This window comes from Felis catus, chromosome C2 (assembly GCF_018350175.1).
Source record: "Felis catus isolate Fca126 chromosome C2, F.catus_Fca126_mat1.0, whole genome shotgun sequence".
Lineage (NCBI taxonomy): Eukaryota > Metazoa > Chordata > Mammalia > Carnivora > Felidae > Felis > Felis catus.
Window position 1 is genome coordinate 109,889,633 of NC_058376.1, and position 20,524 is coordinate 109,910,156.

The 20,524-nt window shown below is 37.0% G+C and overlaps 1 protein-coding gene and 1 long non-coding RNA gene across 4 annotated transcripts in view; one reads left to right on the forward strand and one right to left on the reverse strand.

The window, feature by feature from the left end:
• The window catches only part of LOC111562286, a 437,724-nt gene that overhangs the window by 349,898 nt on the left and 67,302 nt on the right, over positions 1-20,524 (reverse strand). The gene's annotated exons all lie outside the window — the stretch shown is intronic.
• The window catches only part of GPR149 (G protein-coupled receptor 149), a 68,016-nt gene continuing 57,342 nt past the window's right edge, over positions 9,851-20,524 (forward strand). The window contains exons 1-3 of the mRNA XM_019810544.3: positions 9,851-11,333; positions 12,455-12,647; positions 17,271-17,728. Of these exons, the coding sequence (XP_019666103.1) occupies positions 10,317-11,333; positions 12,455-12,647; positions 17,271-17,728 (1,668 nt within the window). The 5' untranslated portion in view covers positions 9,851-10,316. The remainder of the gene's footprint in view (positions 11,334-12,454; positions 12,648-17,270; positions 17,729-20,524) is intronic.

Here is a 20,524-nt window from a genome sequence, read left to right on the forward strand (position 1 = left end):
CAACAAGTAAAAATGTAAATGCAAAAAGTGCTTCCATATTAGTACAAAAAATGACAGAATTTACTGTATGCTTTTGATGTGAAGTATTTTGTGTGACACAAATGAAAATATTAATAATTTGCCTTAAAAGTAAAAACTTCTTGGGGTGCTTGAGTGGCTCAGTCAGTTGAGTGTCTGACTTTGGCTCAGGTCATGATCTCGTGGTTTGTGGGATGGAGCCCTGTGTCGGACTCTGTGGTGACAGCGTGGAGTCTGCTTGGGATTCTTTCCCTCTCTCTCTCTCTCTCTCTCTCTCTCTCTCTCTCTCTCTCCTTTTGCCTGTTCATACTGTGTCTCTCTCAAAAATAAACAAACATTTAAAAAAAAGTAAAAACTTCTTTAAAAAAAAAAACATAAGTAGATTAACAAGTTCCCTTGAGATACTATTTCTTAGATCCTGCTTGTCCCCACTCATGAAGATTTTGATGATCTCGAAGTTGTTCAGTGACCAAATTTATTTTGAACAAAAGGGGAGTATGACTACGTTGAACTTTATCTGAGCCATTGGCTCCAAGAGAACAGTAATGGTTGAGAGATTCCCACCCTTTATGTTCTGGAAATCACTAAATACAAAAAAGGACAACCATGTTCTGGCATTTTTCCAGATAAGACCCCTCTCCAACTCTATCAGTAGTTCCTTTGTTCACTTGCCTCTATACAACCCAGGCCCCCCTTTATCTTTGAGTGGTTTCCCATTAATGAATGCTCTCTCAAGTGCAATAGCCTAAATAAAATATAATCTTTTTAAAAAATAAAAATTAATCATAAACAAGATCAAAATGTAACTGACAAATTCAGAATAAATATCTGAACATATAAACTTTTTCCCTTCACACACAACAGGCACTTATAAATCCATATTTTTTTAACCTGGTAGACTGATGAAAAATTAAAATTTTTCAAAATGTTCAGTACTCGTGAAAATGTGAGAAAAACAGGCAGTCTTAATAATGTTTGAGTTTATGCTATTGCTATTGGTGCAACTTGTTGGTAGGCACATAGTCAAATCTGTCAAAATTTAAAGTGACTGGCTCAGTGATTCTAATATATGGAATTTACCTTGGATATGTACTTATAAAAAATGCTTTGATACATGTACAAGGATGCTCATTCAATATTTTCACAGCAAAACAATCAGAAAAAAACCCTTACAACTTTTTTTAAATTTTTTAAAATGTTTATTTATTTTTGAGAGAGAGAGAAACAGAGTGCAAGTGGCGGTAGGGCAGAGAGAGAGGGAGACACAGAATCCAAAGCAGGCTCCAGGCTCTGAGCTGTCAGCAGAGAGCGCAACTCAAGGCTTGAACTGAGCCTAAGTCAGACGCTTAACCAAGTGAGCCACCCAGGTGCCCCTTACAACTTTTTTTTTAAGTAACTAATTAAATAAAGTATAATTCATTCACATAGTCAAATACAAAACAGCTATATAATAGGAATGAAATGCTGATATGAAGTGATCTCCATTGTAGTCTGATCCATAAAAAAAAAACCACAAAAGATGTAAGTATGATCACATATGTATATAGATTCCATTTGTATGTACACATGAAACTGATAATAGGAATTAACTTCTGCATAGCGAGAGCATTGTTTTGTTTTATTTGGGGGTTTTGTTGTCATCACTTTGTATCTATATTTAACCCATTTTCCAGTCTCACTTCATGGCTTTCATCTCAAATCCTTTCTGGAACAGGAGCAGCTGGGTGGCTCAGTCAATTAAGCATCTGACTTTGGCTCAGGTCATGCTCTTGCGATTCGTGAGTTTGACCCACGCTAGGCTCTGTGCTGACAGTGCAGAGCCTGCTTTGGATTCTCTGCCTTCCTTCCCTGCTCACATTCTCTCTCTCAAAAATAAATTAACATTAAAAAAATCCTGCCTGGACAAATCAATTTTAAAATATACAATCTGTGTTTATCAGTTTGTATCTCTTACCCCTGACCTTGCTAGGCGGGCCATATTCCTCCAACCCCAATACCTACCACCACCAGTACCAAAATGTATCAGCCTAGATACCACAGGTCTACTATAATTCTCCCCCCACACACTCCTCTTCTCTTCCTTCTTTTCATTGCACATTTTAATTTGAGCGTCAAATGAGAAATGGCATAATGTGTGCAGTGACTTTGTGGTTCTGATTATGTATTGGACATGGAAGGAAAGGAAGGAGATAACTGTTTCCTCATCATAACTGTTTCCCCTTTATTATTATCTACCTGAGAACCCAGGCTGATGATGTTTTGAAGATAACTGTCAGTTATGAAGATAAGCATACCAGAAACTCACCATTATTTATTCTAAGCTGTTATGATGTTTTTCATCTGAGCTCTTAAAGTTCTTCAGGATAGATATTATTATCCTGTCTATGAAGATAGAGGACCTGAGCTATAGAAAAGATTAAGTGGCTTGTTGAAGGATTCAAAGCAAGCCTGATGAGCGTTAGAAATCACATCCAGGTGGAGCGCCTGGGTGGCTCAGTCGGTTGAGCAGTTGAGCCTCTGACTTTGGCTCAGGTCACGATCTCACAGCTAGTGAGCTTGAGCCCTGGGCTGGCCTCTGGCTCATGCGGATCTGGCTTCAGATCCTCTATCCCCCTCTCTCTAGACCCCTTCGCTGCTGGTGCTCTCTATCTCAAAAATAAATAGAAAGAAAGAAAGAAAGAAAGAAAGAAAGAAAGAAAGAAAGAAAGAAAGAAAGAAAGAAAGAAAGAAAGAAAGAAAGAAAGAAAGAAAGAAAGAAAGAAAGAAAGAAAGAAAGAAAGAAAGAAAGAAAGAAAGAAAGAAAGAAAGAAAGAAAGAAAGAAAGAAAGAAAGAAAGAAAGAGAAAGAAGGAAGGAAGGAAGGAAGGAAAGAGAAAGGAAGGAAGGAAGGAAGGAAGGAAGGAAGGAAGGAAGGAAGGAAGGAAAGAGAAAGGAAGGAAGGAAGGAAGGAAGGAAGGAAGGAAGGAAGGAAGGAAGGAAGGAAGGAAAAAAGGAAGAGAGAAATCACACCTAGGTTTTTGGATTCCAGCTTCTCTACCACAGTGACCAGAGAATTGGTATCACTTTCACCATTATAGGACTACTAGTTCTAAGCCATTACCATGTCTTTCTTTCATTCAAGATTTTATAAGTTCCTCATAAATAAATAAAATTGCCATTCAAACACACCCCAAAACCTGGGGTATTTCTCAGAACAAAATCCAGACACCTTTGCCCTTGTGAATAAGTAACAAATGAGGAAAAGAAGGAAGGTCCATTTTTACCTTAGTCACTGAATCATAGTATCATCTTGAGCATGTGATTTTGCTTGCATGCTCTAACTTGTCAGCTGTAGAGTTTGGATAAAGCTTCACTACTCCTTGGGGAAGTAAGAGCTACTGAGATAATGTCTTCAAAACCCTTGGAGTTCAATGATACTAAATGAAAAGAAACAATGGGTGGCCATCTGCATCATTCTATTTACTGAGTTAGGACCTCAGAAATGTGTGTTGCCTCAGGACATTCTCTTCCCCAGCAATCCCTCTGATTTATTGAAGCTCACAGGATGTTTGCAAAGGCAAGAAATCTAGAGAATAGGGCAGAAAAATAAAGCACATACAATCTGCCTCTTCTATAAGCCAGGGTTCTGTCTCTGGATTACATGGGTTCAAAAACGAATCCCTTCACTTAACAGCAGTGTGACTTTAGATGGGTTATTTATTCTTGTGCCTCAGTTCCTTTGTCTGGAAAATGGGGCTAAAACTAATATTTACATCATAGAATTGTGAAATTAGTTAATACATGTAAATAACTTTGAAGACTGTCCAGCACATTATAAGAACTAAAATAAATGTTAGACATTGTTATTCATGTTATTGACATTATTATTAATTACATATAAATGTATTTACATATTAATATAAAATTAACTATATAATACATATTCTTATATATGTTAGAATACATAAGATGTGGATGTGCTGACTCTCACAAATGACCCAAACATTTTATCAATTTGAGATCACTGTGCATTAACATGCTCCTCTTTTAGATAACCCAAGGCTCAACAATTTTTTTTAAAGGCCAGATAATAAGTATTTTTGGCTTTGTTGATTGCACAGTCTCTGCCACAATTACTCAGGGTTCAACTCTGTTGTTGTAGCTTGAAAGTAACCATAAAGAGACTTAAATGAGTGGGTGTTGCTATGTTCCCTTAAGAGTGTACTTATAAAGACAGACCATAGTTTGCCAACCTCTAAAATAAACCAAGAAATATTTCTAAGTCATTCCCTTTACTTAATGAAGTAAGGGACCTCAATAAGTACACTTCCTGACAAAAGACAGGAGATAAAACATATTTCCTATTACCATGCCCCAGATATCACCTCAAGGCAAGATGATGATGCTCCTATAGGGCAGACTGCTCGGGTAAGAAAGCAAAGCCAGAGCACTGAACACAGAGAAGCCATTCCTAGGGAAATGAGTGGCATTTATCTCACAAAGGACTGGAAAGAGAAACCATCTTTAAGAACATGGTCGATGAAGTTTGGGTACTTAAAGCAAACCTTTAGCATTTATAGATGTAAAGTTTCTGAAAACACTAAGAAAGGCTTTACTTAAGGAAGCAATGTCCCAGCACACGCGGATGTGGAACAGGAATGATGGTGGCAGGGAGGGGAAGGGGCGGTCACATAATAATTGAGGACTAGCATAACAGGGACTATGCAAGATGAAAAGAAATCTGTACCAGACTAGAACCAAGAACTAATCTCATAGCTACTTATGAATTTTCATCAGGTCCCTACTGAAAAGAAACTAAAAATTAGTATCAGAATTCCTTTGTATATCACTTATAGTGATAGTACTTAGCTCAGGATATTGTTCTATCCTTGAAATACTAAAATTGAAACTACTTGTAGTTTAAATGGACCTTGGGAAAATAAGCTACAGGGGTCCCCCTGCATTACCTCATTTCTAATGTAAGGCTTGTTCAATTTGTTGTGCAGAAGGACATTCTAATCCTAAGCATCAAATATTTATTGTATTGAATCCCCTGGATGAAAGGTTAATCAGAGGGGACTTTAAGAGAGAAGATAGTATGAAAAATGACTGGATCATAAGCTTCACAAGGACAGAAAACATAATGTTCTGTTTACCACTAATGCACACTGTCTGACTGACCTTCAGACATTCAAATAGATGTGGAATAAATGAACGAAAGTTGATAGTTTACCATTGTGTTTAGAGTAGTCAAATATTATTTATATTTTTATCTACAGAGTGCACTGTTATTTTCAATCCATTCAATAGCTTCACACAGTTTTACATAAAAACTCTCCTCCAGATACCATCTTTATTATATAGCTAGGTGGACCTTACATAACTATCCTAGTCAAGGTCCTTGCCCAAAATGAGTAAAAACTGAGTAAGCAGTGACCCATAATGACAAATCTTATTTCTTTCTGTAGCTAATCTACATTAACATATTACATATATTAACTGTATATGTACATACTTCCAAATTTTGTCTCATCCAGGGAATAGGTTTTAAAAAATAATGGAATCTCCCATTTGAGAGACCTTTGAAACAACCCCCCAAAATATAGAGGGGCATTTTTGGGTTGACAGGATATTTAGCAGGTTGCTAAAGATTAAATTCATGAACTTAGTCTTTGACTTTGAGCCATGTTAAATTATGCCCTTATTCATAATTATTAGACTATATTAAACATTGTAGGTTTCTGATAAGATATTGAAAAAGAAGAAAATAAATCACAGCATTTGGGCTCTCCTATGATGCCAAATTGCTAGTCACTTTTTTGGAAAACCATCAGCTAAAGCAGAGTATGCAAGTATTTTATATACTTTTTATATAATTATATATATACATAATAAATTTATATATTTATTACATTTATATAATTTAGATTTTATTTGTATATTATATGTATTGTACATATACTGGATAATTTATGAGGTCTTTCATTTGAGTTTTGATAATAAGTTAGTAAGAATTTTAAGCTGGGCCAGTCCTCTAAAATATTTTGCCTGCATAACACTGTATTTCTAGAAACAAAAAAAAAAATATTATACCTTCATGATTAACTTTATTTATGACGTTTTTTTTTAATTATCATAAAACAAAGCTAAATGTTTCCATTTGGTCCTGTGGTTACTTTTTTATTGCTAAAGCCCTATATAGCAAAGGATGTTACTTTGCCTTATTCAACAAGAATTTTTTATGCTGTTTTCTACTCTTTCAGGATTTTCAGATATAAATAATACAGACTTTTACAGAAATGAATTGCCTTCAGTGCTTTGCAAAGGTATCATTACATCAAGGACTTCATAAACTAAAAACCTAATGAAATTACTGCCATGTAATTCTCTGCAGGTTGTTTCCTAGGCTGTAATGCTATATTCAGTATACGTTTTAAAGTAACCAAAGCAGCAGTGGACTACTGCTTCACTTCAGCTGGTCTGATATAATCATAATTTCTATGTAAATCAATATAAATTTATATTATTAAATGATTTGAAGACTGGATTTTAAATAATTGAAGACATAAGGTTTTATTGTGAGACAGAGGAACGAGGCTCACTCACAGGAACTGAGTAAATTTTTTTAAGGCACAAAGAGGTCTCTTGGAAATCTTTCTTCCTAGTCTACTAAAAGTTATACTGGTTATTTGAAAAGCATTTAGAGTGATTTATCTTTTTTTTAAGATCAAGAGGATATTGTAAAGAAAATGAGATTATGGCTCAGATTATGGCTAATTACTACTTTCAAGAAACTCATATATAAGATATATGTGTATAGATATGTAACATATCCATATATATATGTATTATAAAACATATACCTTGGTAAAAGGTTGTTTATAAATTAACATTTTGAAAAATGTTTTTGAAGTATAAAACATTGTGGAAAATAAAACATTTCAAACATTCTTTCTGAGAAACAAATTTATGATAATCAACATCCATTGGAAGTGTTCCCAAGCATGAGGTGCTAAGAGGAAATAATTGGAAAATATATGTCGGTTGTGATTCAGAATGCAGAGCCAGATTATGATTTTTAAAACTGGCTCTACCACTTACTGACTGTGTGGGGGCAATGGTATACCTAACCATATTAGGATGAGCTAGGTTACCACCCAGTAAAACTCAACACCAAAAATGACTGACTTACAAAATAAATTTTACTTCCCATCCATACAAAGCTTATGTAGGTTCACTCAGATCTCCAGGGCAGCCAGGATCCTTCAGTAGGTGCAACATTCCAGGCTGCTTGAATTTTATAGAATCTTCATACTGATAAGGGCCTCCATCCCATCATAGCAGGGGCAGAGCAAGCATGGAGAACCCAAGCATCAGTTCTTACAGGCTTTCCCTTTTCTATTATGACAATATTGATTATTGTGAAGTAGGCAGAGAATTATGATAAAGTTAACCTGATTTTAAAATTGTATCATCTCATTTTAGAACTTGAAAGGGCCTAAAAATACTCCAGACAAGCCCCCTTATTTTACAGATTTGGAAACAGACACAGAAACAGAAGAGAAAGTATAACAATTTTTGCCCGAGATTACACTGCCAGCAATAGCAGAGTCTGAAGTGCAAATACAGATATCCCTTCCAGCTCCCTAATGGCTGCAATTCTACCACAACCTATGGAAGTGTTCCAACCTTCTTGCCTCTTCTGTCATATCCTAAAGACCAGGGCAACAAGGTGCTTAGGTGTCTCTTTTCTAAATTTACATTGAATGGAAAACCCAAAAACGATGTTAATGATAGAGGAAATGTCTCCAGGCCTCCAATGGTATTGCCACAGCTACTCTCAATTTCTACTCTTTGTATTTTAACAGTGTGATACTTATCATCCAACTCAATTGAAAATCCAGGATTAAATTCCATATTGAAAAATAATATTTTTGCTTAGAGGAGGAAAGAATAGGTCTGAGAAAAGAGAAAAGCATACCGCAGAACTTTGAAAATGATTTTAAAAAGAAAGTCGTGTTTATCATGTTGTGCTTTCTGAAGCAACACTCTTTGAAAATGAATTTATCCTCAGACTCTTCTTTACCCACGCTGTGCTGCAAGGTCTATTACTATCGGTAGGGAGAAATGGAGTGCTGAGCTATAGCTGTAACAGGTGGGTTTTGTTTCCATTTGCTGAGTGAAGGGGAAATAAAACAACATGTCATAAGCAAAGTGCCTACTGTGTTTACTGAAGGGTATGGATGGCAATGACTAACACAATCACTTTCCACATGAGCAGATTCATGTTCAAAATATAGCTTCAGTTACCACGAAAATGAAAGGAATGATCAGAGTTCTATTACCATTTCCATTCACTTAGTTCATTATCATATAACTTTCTACTTTCTCTTCCCTGCTTTTATTCAGACCCCAGCACTGTGAGGAAAGGCACCCTCAGCTCATGAGGCTGAGTTGAGGAGGAATGCTACCCTCAAGCATCCTGGGAAATGCCTGACCAGAAGTGAGACAGTTAGAGACCATGGGAACAAGCCTTAAGTGAAAAACATTATTCACTTGGGGCACTTTCTATTGGCTGTTATTGTTAAACTGCTTCTTTTACAAGAGCAAAACTGGGATGCAGCGCCATATACAAGCCAGACTTAAAACAGAGGACCCGGGCTCCAAAAAGCACCCATGGACTGACTGCCTGAGTTGCCTGCCAATATCAACTAATCAAGGTGAGTCTCCTCCAACTGAACAGGACCAAGCCTTTCTTCTTTCCCTTTTTCCTCTTAGCATACTGGACTGGTGGGAACTGGAACGGGAACTTTATATAAGCAGGGCCTCTCCCATGTTGGGAGGCCAGCCTTAACTATTCTCTGCTGGTCATGTGTCACCCTTCAGCTGAAGCTGTAGCCCCAATAAGGCCTTGTTTGTGCCTTTGATTTGTGGGTCTGGTCGTTTCAGTTGTCAGGCTTAATTAAGTACTCGACTCTGGTAACAGAACTACTGTTGCCAGTTACTTCTTTGCTGAGCCACTCATCTTGCAAAGCTGACGATTTTTTAAATGAATTCAGAGGTGCAATTATTGTATGTGACACCCTCAATACACCCGTTAAGAATGTTTTTGTGGGGGTAATCTCCTTTTAGACCCTATATAATATCATCTGACTTTAACAACTAGAGAACATTATTTATTCAAATGGCAGCTTGCTTACTGGATGACACTGACAGAAAATAGTTACATGCCTGAAGCCCAAAGATTCTGCAAAATTTTGTTTAGTGTAATGAAGACCATAATGACATTCTTATTATTAAGCACAATATATATTTAAAAAACAAAAGCTGGTACATCCTATTCTTTTAAAATGGCATTGAGACTATTCTTTCTCTAAAGCATTATGTATCAGAGAGGTCTAGATAAGAATAGAAGCAATCCTTTAGTGGAGTAGCTTAGACCTCTCAAAGATGATATTTGTCATTCATATCAAGCCTGAGCGAGTATTTTGGCTAGTTTTATATGTCAGAACCAAAACTGAAGGCTTAGCAAGGACACCGTTTCTTGCTTTGAATGAGGCAGGCTAAGAAGATGTACATCATTTTGCTCACACACTGAACTCCCCTCCCTTTTGTTCCTGCTTCTCTCCTGCTTGGAGTTGACTCCTCCTTCCTGCAGCTCTGAGGATCACAGGCTGATTGAAGAACACAGCGGTTCGACGGGGAGCTGTGCTCAGTGTCTGTCTCTCTCTTATTTTCCTTCTCTCTCTCTCTCTCTCTCTCTCTCTCCCTCCCTCTCCTTCCCCCACCCCCCACCATCCCCCCTCCCCCGCTCTGTTTTGCTTGTGTCTCTCTCTGAACCTGCAAAGCTGACACCTACCTGATAATCTCTCTGCCTTTGAATGCAGCTCTGGAACCAAATGCATCGCTTTACTGCTCTTAAAAAGTGAATAGAGTTTGATTACCTCAAGCTACAAGCTGCTTTGCTCCCTAAGAAGGACACAAAAGGAGCCAGACATCATTGTTTTTCAATCTACCTGAGAAGCTTTTTGCATTTATGCCAGAAACTTGATGGTTTCAGGAGGAAGTTTGGGGTTTGTTTTTAATTGGAATGTTGAAAAGTTTTTTACTGATGCTTTTAAATGGAACTCAATTTTTAAATATGGGTTGAGTCAGATCTAAAGGAGACATGCCTGATCATTTTCTGCTGGACTGACGGGGAACTTCTAGAGGGAAACTTGGTAGGAGAAAATGAGATCTGATTTGCAACTAACAATCATGCTTTATTTTGAGAATATTTACAGACTCACTGAAAGGGAAATTAAATATTGACCAAAGACAATGTCTGGATTTTCCAGTAACTTATCAACAAATGACTCTACCCTGTGGAAAGAAAATCATAACTCGACGGACCTTTTAAATCTGCCAGGAACTCTGAATATCTATCTGTTTTGCCTGACATGCTTAATGACTCTTGCAGCCCTGGCAGGCAGCATTTATTCACTAGTTTCCCTGCTGAAAACGCACAACAGAACCGTTGTGTCCATGCTTGTGGCTTCCTGGTCTGGGGATGATCTCATGAGTGTCCTGTCGGTGACCATCTTCATGTTTTTGCAGTGGCCAAACCAGGTCCCTGATTACTTCCAGGCTCTGTGCACCACCTCTGCCTTACTATATTTATGCCAGGGCCTCTCGAGCAACTTAAAGGCGACTCTCCTAGTCTCCTACAACTTTTACTCGATGCACAGGGCTGTGGGGAGCCAGGCAGCCTCCAGAAGATCCGGCCAGGTGCTCGGCGTGGTGCTGACCGTGTGGGCAGCCAGTCTGCTGCTCTCGGCGCTCCCGCTGTGCGGCTGGGGCACCTTCGTGCGCACGCCGTGGGGCTGTCTGGCGGACTGCTCCAGTTCCTACGTGCTGCTCCTCTTCGCTGTGTACTCTTCGGCCTTCGGACTCCTCGCCGGCCTCTCTGTCCCGCTCACTCACCAGTTGCTGTGTTCGGAGGAGCCGCCGAGGCTCCACGCCAACTACCAGGAGATTTCCCGCGGAGCTTCCACTCCTGGGACCCCTCCAAGTCGGGGGGGAGTGCTTTCCTTGTCTCCAGATGATGCTCCCGGCCCTGCGCTGCGCTGTTCTGGGGGATGCTCCCCCAGCTCCGACACTGTGTTTGGACCGGGTCCACCAGCGAGGGCACAGCTGGGGCAGGGGCCGGGACACGAGGCTGCCGCTGTGGTTGGAGCCTGCAGGCGTGAGAACCGGGGGACTCTCTATGGCACCAGGAGCTTCACCGTGAGCGTAGCGCAGAAGCGCTTCTCTTTGATCCTAGCGCTGACGAAAGTCATCCTTTGGCTGCCCATGATGGTAAAAGTGCAGTTTCTCACGTGCGCGGGTGTGTGTACCAGACAGTATGAGTGCGTGTTGGGAATAGCGTCCCCGGTTGAGAGAGTCCCCAAGAGACGCACACTTAAGTCCGCTTCCAAATGTATCTGCTGGGTTTAGACTCGCGCTTGGGGGAAGGCGGCTCACCGGTAGAGCTTGTAGACTTCGAAGCCTTTGCTACTATGTGCTTCTCCTTTCAAAATTGGGGAGGGGGACAGGGAGCACTTTTGGGCGCGGGGGACAGTTTTCCTAGATCTAACGTGGCCAAGGGTGTTGTTCTCTTCTCCTGTAGCAATATCTGGGAATATTCAGAAAAGGAGGGAGGTAGTAAAAGGGTTTTCTTTCCAGCCAACCCTCTGTCATCCTTTCTCTCCAATCCATTTCTGCCTAGTAAGGACACCGCCCATCCTCAGCAGGGAGAGAGATTGGAGAGTTGCAATCAGAAGTAGAGAGGGAAGAGAGCGGACCAAATAGGCTTTTTTTTTTTAATATGAAACTTATTGTCAAATTGGTTTCCATACAACACCCAGTGCTCATCCCAACAGGTGCCCTCCTCAATGCCCATCACCCACTTTCCCCTCCCTCCCATCCCCCATCAACCCTCAGTTTATTCTTAGTTTTTAAGAGTCTCTTATGGAGGAGGCAAAGAGGCTTTTTTGTTCAAGCCTTCAGGAAGGAACCCGGTTTTGACCCAGGAAGGTGGTGTCCTGCTGTGACAAGCAGGCTGGGGAGTGGGGTGAAGTGAGGGTCCAGGGATGTGACAAAGGCCATCTGGAGTACCAGATGCAGGTTTTCAAGATGCCTGCCTGTTTTCCCAGTAGCGTCCCCACTATTGTAAATTGTGCTTCTCTGGAGGAGACCTGAGGTGGCAGGGGCACAGACCAGACACCCAGGAGTGGAAACCACCCAAAGCCCTGTGGTCTAAATCAGGGGGCCTCATTCATCCCAAGAGAGCCCAGTGGTCCATCACCAAAATTGAGCTTCTGACTCTCAGGCAGGAAAGGAGCCTGGAGAAGGGTGCTGGGGCAGCATGCTTGGGGGAAAGGCCTGGCAACGTGGAAAATTGTATCCTGGGATAGGTCTGAAGCTCTTTGCCTTTGCAGATCCACATGATGGTCCAGCACGTGGTAGGGTTTCAGAGCCCTCCCTTCGAGACACTCAGCTTTCTACTAACCCTGCTGGCCACCACTGTAACCCCAGTGTTTGTCTTGTCCAAACGCTGGACCCATCTGCCCTGTGGCTGCATCATCAACTGTAAGCAGAACGCATATACAGTGGCATCTGATGGGGAAAAAAGTAAGTCCTTGACAGTGTGGGGTTGGGGGCAATAAGCATACAAACACAGAAAAGTGGTCTATTGAGAAGTTGCCTGAGTAGGGAATGACGAATCCAAGCATAAATGTAAATAAAGAGAGGAAATTATAATGTGAAACAATTCTTAGCACAGTGTTGGGATAAGTTTTAAAGGAGCCAGGTTTAAAACAACTCTGTGACGTGTTTGTACATTGAATAATTATTTTAGGGAAGAAAGGAACAGACAGAATTCATTCAACACAGCATGAAGTCTAAAAGGCCCTGAGATGTTATATCCACTGTAGTTCTTAGACCAGAGTAGAAAATAAATTCCCTTCCCAAGTCTACATATGAGAAACCTGTATCTGAAAAGAGATTAACTCTTTGAAGAGTTTAAAAACACATTAATTATAGTCCATTATTATGTAATGGAACAGGAAAGAAAAGTATTTTTATTATTTTGCTTCTTGTATTCATTCTTATGGGGTTTTAAGAAGTTTTCAGAGTAGCGTGCCTGAAAACAAAATTTAAGGGGCTCCTGTCTGGTTCAGTCAGGAGAGCATGTGACTCTTGAAATCAGTTTTGAGATTGAGCCCCACATGGGGTGTAGAGATTACTTAAAAATAAAATCTTTAAAAAAAACCCACAAATTTGAAGTATATGCCTCTGTTTTCAGAAAACACAAAAAACTCTCAGGTCAAGAAGGGACAAGGGTGGCAGAGTTTGTCCGTGTAGAAAAAACTTTAACGGAAAAAAAAGTAAGTAAAAATAGTTCATCTCAGACTATTTCAGAGGTAAAAAAAAAAACTGGAGAATATTAAAATATATTCTACAATCAATTCTACAACAGTGTTATTTTATAAACATTAATTAATCATGAACTGGTCATTTTCCCTGTATTGATGACATTTAAAATTTATTATGTCTAGGTATTTTTCAAATGATGAGAGGATTTCTTTACTTTTAAGGATGCCATAAAGTTTTATTGTTAATAGATGCCAAATTTATCTATGTCTTTAAAACAAAATAACCATGGAACTTCTATAACAATTCTGTGCTTCCGGAGATTACTATCCAGAGAAACAGTGACACAGAAAATTAATAATAAATACTCTGAGCCACCAAGAACATATATAAAATTCATTTATAAGACTGGAGGTTCTAGCATTCTATCAAATGTTAACCTTTTGCCACTAAATTAATGAGTCAGCATTGTTTTATAGTATTTAAGGTTATGAGAGAGATAATAAAAGTTGAATGCCAGAGAAAATGAAAAGTCTTAGTAAAGTGATGTAGGGCCGTCATCTTTAAGAAGTAAAGGACACCCATATCAGAGCTGAAAACAGCAATGCAACAGACCTATCACTGCAAATGGTCTAGGAAGTATTCTCTCTTGTACTGTATAAGATTACAAGAGACTATGGCAGGCTGGAAGAATCAACAATCACATTAATTTCTCATGCTGGAAATTAAAGCCACACTTTTCAAGATCAAAATAATATTTTTCCTCTAAAATTACCATCGTTTTTCTTTGTATTTAAATTTTCAGGGAAAAATTCCCTGAAATATGGTAGGCTTATAAAAAGAGGCATGACTTCAAAAATCAAACACTGTGAGAAACATTAGTTTCAAATGCTTGTAGTCCAAATGGCTCCATTCTCTTTATGATCCCAGATTCTGCTATAGGGAAACTCTGAGAACAAGAATGATGTAATTTCCTTGTCTGAGAACCCATCATATACTTTCCTGTTGCTAGGATGACACAAGAACAGAATTTTCAAACCCCAAAGATACTCTTCCTCAGGTAGGCAAGTGCCTAATCAAGTGCCTTGATTCTTTGGGAGTATGGCTCCAGTTTTACATTTAGGCTTTTTCTCCTTAACAAACTAAGATTCCCCTTTTTACATTCTTCATCAGTGAACTCAAAAAGCAAGGACGCTTCCTAACTCATATTGACTATAAGTTCATTTCGCAGATGTAAACATCATTCTCTGTCTCAGCCTTCATGAATGCAAGTGGAGAGACATGCAATCAAAAAATGAATGTCCGTAATGGGAAATAATTTGCAGATTAACAATTCTCTCTTGTTTCCAACATTAACCTGTATTACTAGTGTCTCAAAACGAAAGTGTTAAAAAAAACAAAGATGATTTTAACAAAGAGGTCTCAGGTGGCAGACATATGGACTGGATATGGCTTTCGGACTCATTTTCTTTGCATGAGATGATGTTTTCTTTTTTAATTAAATAAACAGTTAAAATATTTTCTATAAAATCAGATTTTCAACTTTTATTGTAAGCAAAATCAAAATATCTGCTAAGTGCCATATTACTCTGGAGAATTATTTATTTTTATAAGCTGATATAATTAACTAATAATGTTTGAAATTGCAATTAGCAAGGTGTGACTAAAGGCAAAAGACTAAAGCTAATTCATGTTTCATCCAGGGCTTAGCTTTTCAGAACAAATACAACATTATACACACACACACACACACACACACACACACACACACACACATTTTTTTGTAAGTATAGAGAGCATAAACTTCAAAAGATCCTGACTGTATTCTGATGATCTTTAAGTTTCTGTTATTAAACTGTTGTCGACTGTTCTATTGTTATAACCTATTATCTCCATTCATTACCTCAGTCAGAATTTACCTTAGGTTCTCTCATGGGTCTAATTAGCAGTAAAGCAATTTCACATAAAGGTTAGTAATTCAAATTCTGGAATCAGCTGACTTTAAATTCAAATCTCTTTACCAGGTAGGTAGGTCTTAGGTAGGTCTCCTCTACCAGCCTCAGTTTTTTCAACTGTAAAATAGAACTCATAAGCCTTTTATTATGCAGTGTTGTTGCTGTGTTAAATGACATGACCTGTGGGCATAAATTAGCCCTGGAGTTCTCTGTTTCTCCATGGTGTAAATCACAATCATTCTTCCTTCTCATAGCCTACCTCAGACTGCCTCTTCATGACCTGGAGGCAGATTCTCCATTGACAGTCTGCACACTCCTTCAAAAACATTACTCATTTTTTCTCTACACATTTCATAATTATAATATACAGCTAATCAGATATATAGCCACAGACACTAGTTTTATTGTGTTATATGATAAAATGGGATTTATGAGTTTTTGTTTGCTTACTGTCCTGGAGTTCACAATTTGTCACTTTGTATCTTTTTTGAGAGAAAATGGAAACCCATCAATAATTAAAATATCCTTTTAGTTCCTCCACTTTCACACTGTTGAACTAAGTTAAAAATCCTCATTTAATTTCACTGAACTATATTACTAGAAAAAGTAAGTAGAACTATACATAAGACAGGATATAAAATATTAATATATGTTTCTACTTTGTATTTTCTTTGGATAGAAATTCTTGTTTGTGTTCTGGCTCAAACAATGAATGTTTTGTCTCAAATAATGAATGATACCTATAAATTCTATTTTCAGTCAGCAGAATAGCCTTGTAAATCTTCAGTTATGGGAAAAATTTTGGTAATAGAATCAGCATATGAATGGCACTAGGATTTGTTGTAAAATGAATCAAATTTTATTTGTTGTTCCCACAGAAAATTTATAACTTCATAGACCTTTCCACCAAGGATAGCTAAATGTCTGGTATCTGATACAGGATTATCCAAGTAGAAGAAATACTTTGAAATGAGCCATGTTTTGAAAGATGAATACCAAAACATTAAATTGCATTTTGTCTACTCTCCTGATGTAACTTGATTCTTAATACATAAAGTAATGATCTAGTATTTAATGACATTCACACATAAAAATTGTATCACTTTCTGCCACATTCTCACTTTTCTACTAAGATTTCATATCATATCCACCAACCAGTAGTACTATATTAAGATACTCTTAACATTTCTCTTGGTTTAAACCATAAAATTTTATGCATTTCTACTAAATGCATTTTGTAATTAACCAGGTTTAGAGACATGTTGCAAAGTGCTTTAGATCACAAAAATATGAATCTATTCACTATTTTTTATAATTCATTCCAAATTTATTTGTATCAGAAATATATGTTCATTTAAAAAGTTTAAAAACTGTATTGCAGCATTTCCTAATTTTTAATGTATGCATATATAAACATAAATGTCAGGATTGGAATACATGAAAATATTTAATGCAGTCATATCTGTTGCTGATGTTGTCAGATGAATAACTCATGTAATATTAAGGCCCTCTTAATAATTTCTAGCAAAATAAAATTTAGAAATGATATCTTTTATCCCCATATAAAGTAATGTATGGATAACTGATAGATTAAAAAGCTAAAACTAAAACTGCATATATGTGAGAGTTTTCAAATTTATGGTTAGATTTTTGTTCATTAAACTGCTTTAAAGACTGCAGGGTTCTTGGAATTGTATGTACTTTAAACCAGCCTCTCATTGTACAAGTGAGAAAAGTTAGGCCCAGAGTAATTAGATACCTTGAATTTATAAGGTGTAATTACTTTCATACATAATTGACAGGTAATGAAGATAGTTTTTAAAATCATAATAATTTGAATTCACTTTCCTACTTTTATTCCCTATGTATATCCAATTGTTTATACCTACCTTCTTAACCATGGAACTTTGTTTTTGTTTTTACTTAGCCAAGAGGAGAGGCTTTGAATTCAATCTGTCATTCCAAAGGAGTTATGGGATTTATAAAATAGCACGTGAAGATTACTATGATGATGATGAAAATTCTACATCCTATCACAATCTCATGAATTCTGAATGCAAAACTACAAAAGACTCTCAGAGAGACACTCATAATATCTTTAATGCCATAAAAGTGGAAATCAGCACCACACCCTCTCGGGACAGTTCTGTACTAAAAGGGATCAACAAATGCACAAATACTGATATTATGGAGGCTAAACAGGATTGCCACAGTGGAAAGGGTGTTGATCCACTGATTTCTGAAGAAACAGGAGGTGATACAAACTATGAAGAAACCACCTTTTTGGAAGGGCCAGAAAGAAGACTTTCTCATGAGGAGAGTCAGAAACCAGACCTTTCAGACTGGGAATGGTGTAGGAGTAAATCAGAAAGAACCCCTCGTCAGGTACAGTAAAGGTTGTTCTTTCTGTGAAATAAAAAGCGAGGCGAAATATGATAGGCATGGGAATAAAAAAAAGATCAGTTGCTTATTTCATTCAATTTCACTTGCTTTGATTAATTTCCATAATATTAAATTTTATTTCAAGGTGTTCTTTTGAGGGATTTAAAATTTTAAGTTTTACATTTTATTCAAAATCTGTATGTTTTGGCATTGACAGAGCTAAACAGGCTCTTTGAGAAGGGTAGAGCTTTATAGTTTAACCTCAAGTAATCTGTCTAAATTCAGACTAGACTCTCAGAACTTGTTTCAAATTAGTTAACCTGGAAGTTTTCCTTTTCCCTCTCCCCCACAAAAAGTGCTCAAGGTCAGTTTTCTTTTTGACATAAAGGCAAATATTTATACAGCTAGTGGTGAGGAGGGCAGTCCTGCTGCAACTAAACTAGACAGTTTGCTTATTCTTCTTGCCAGAACTAGTCCCTCTAATACCCAGTAGGGAAAAAAGATCTATTCCAGAATATACTGAAGGGAGCCTTTGCCAACTCTGCTAAATGTTCCATCCCTTTAAGGATAGAAGAATGGCTTTATAATGTTTTATAAACCAAAAGAATTTGCACCTTAATTTTATTCCATTTTATCCTAGGTTCTAGCCTGCCTAGAATGATGAGGGATACTTCTTACTTTATTGAAACTATAGTCTAATGTTGGTATGAGATTGTTCTTTATTCCAAACTTTCATATCTGCTAATTAAAGCTGCCCGTGCTTTCCACACTACTGATTTACTGGAAAGAAGAGCCTTTTCTACAAGATTTAATGGAAATCAAATTCCACTTGTCAAAACAAAAACATAATTCCAGAAATATGTGTAAGGAATAATGCATTCATTGATCAAAATATGACCATATAACACCAAATATGAATATGGATAGAATAATCTGAGATTTTCTTTATTCTCATGATAATTAAAACTGCTAGTCTTATTCTAATATCACTGTTTAAAAAGTAAGTTATATAATAAAACAAAATATACAAAATATATTATTAAAATAATTATTCCTATTATTTAGTAATTAAGTATTTCAAAAAAAATTGCTAAATGTTTGCCACAAATTAAAAATAACAGTGAAAAGTATACTATTGACAGGCCACAGGGACACAATGCTTAGTATTTTTAGAAGAAAATGGTACCCCACCTAAGAGGAAAATCCCTACAGTTTCATCATCAATTTGTTCCCGAATAATCTAAATCTCTTGGTTTTCTTGTACTTAAAAATTGTTAAGTAATATCATGATGAAGTGTCTGTATGTGTGTGTGTGTGCCTGTGTGTATGTATGTTTGCATCCCAGTAACTTGCAAATACCTTGGTGTGTTACTCCTTTATTCCATCCCCATGCTTACCTCTTAGGAGTTACAGCTATCCTGAATCATCATTGTTTGTTTTATCATTTTATCACAAATGAGTGCATTTCTAACATAATATATTATTTAATTTTGCTTATTTTGAGCTTTCTAAAGATGGTGTCATACTGTACCTAATTTTCTGGGACTTGTTTTTTTCCCACTCAACGTTACTTTAAATGACTCCATTTTCTTATGTATTTTGCCAAAAACATTGGGAATTATCATCTAAAGTATCACAACTTATAACCCTCATTAAAAAGTCTTGATTATAGTCTGGAGAGTATAATCAATTACCCTAGAATCTTATGAAAGGATCAGACACTGTTTACACATAATATACTGTCCTATGAGAAAAATGAAACACAGCTTATCCACAAGCCTCTATAAATCATAAATAAAATGATATATAGAAAGCACAAAACTTGGATCAGTCCAGATCAAATACCAATCAATACCTTTCAACTATAAGGATTTGCTTAAGTATTAATATTTTAACATCTCTGAGGAGCAAGTAGTTAAAAAAAAACTGATCTAAAATGATGGTTGTGAAAAAAATGATTAGTGATAAAATAAGGGAACACTCAGGAAAGATAAAATTTATATTTTCAGAGACTAATTGAAATTAAATGAAATACTATCATAAATTTTCAAACAACAGTAAGAAATCCTTGGATTATAGGCTGATGTTGATAGGCCTTGCCTTTTAGCAAATTTGCCTCTGAACTTTAAGGTTGACATGTAACCAAAATATATTTAGGGACGAAATGCTTATGAAAACACTTCCATGACCAAAGACAGGTTTTTACTCTTAACCTATTCTTCACCACAGATATTTCATGGGAGTAGATGATGACTTAGAAAGCACTTTCATTTTATCCTTTTCTTCCAAATACCTTCTTTGCTCTGAAAGCAATGTTAACTGACATATCTTAAAGTGATACATTAAACTGCAGTAGACACTGCAATACGTCTATAAAAACACTATCTCTTCTGATTTTCTGTGGTTGTACTTTCACATTTTTAGTCCGAATCTATTAGTTCATGTTTAATGGTTCTACATTGAATGGTGTGTATTCTTTATTCTTAAGCTTAAAAAAAAAACCCGCAGGTTTGATTTAAAATATATTTAGTGAGCCCTACTTTATTTTGACAATACATGCTGCTTAATTTTTTATTAGAGTTTAAGTTAGTAAACAAATTCCCAGTGTATTTTGTTTGAAATCCTGGCAGGAGTGAAAGCATCAGATCAAAGTTAAGGTGTAAAGAAGATGGTAGTAGAATGCCTTCAGGAGTTTAAATGTGATCCAATAAAATTTATCAGAGTCGAAAGTGCTAGTAAGACTGAAATTCAGTGTTAACCACATTACCACTCCTTTTCGGATCCCTAATAGGTAGAATC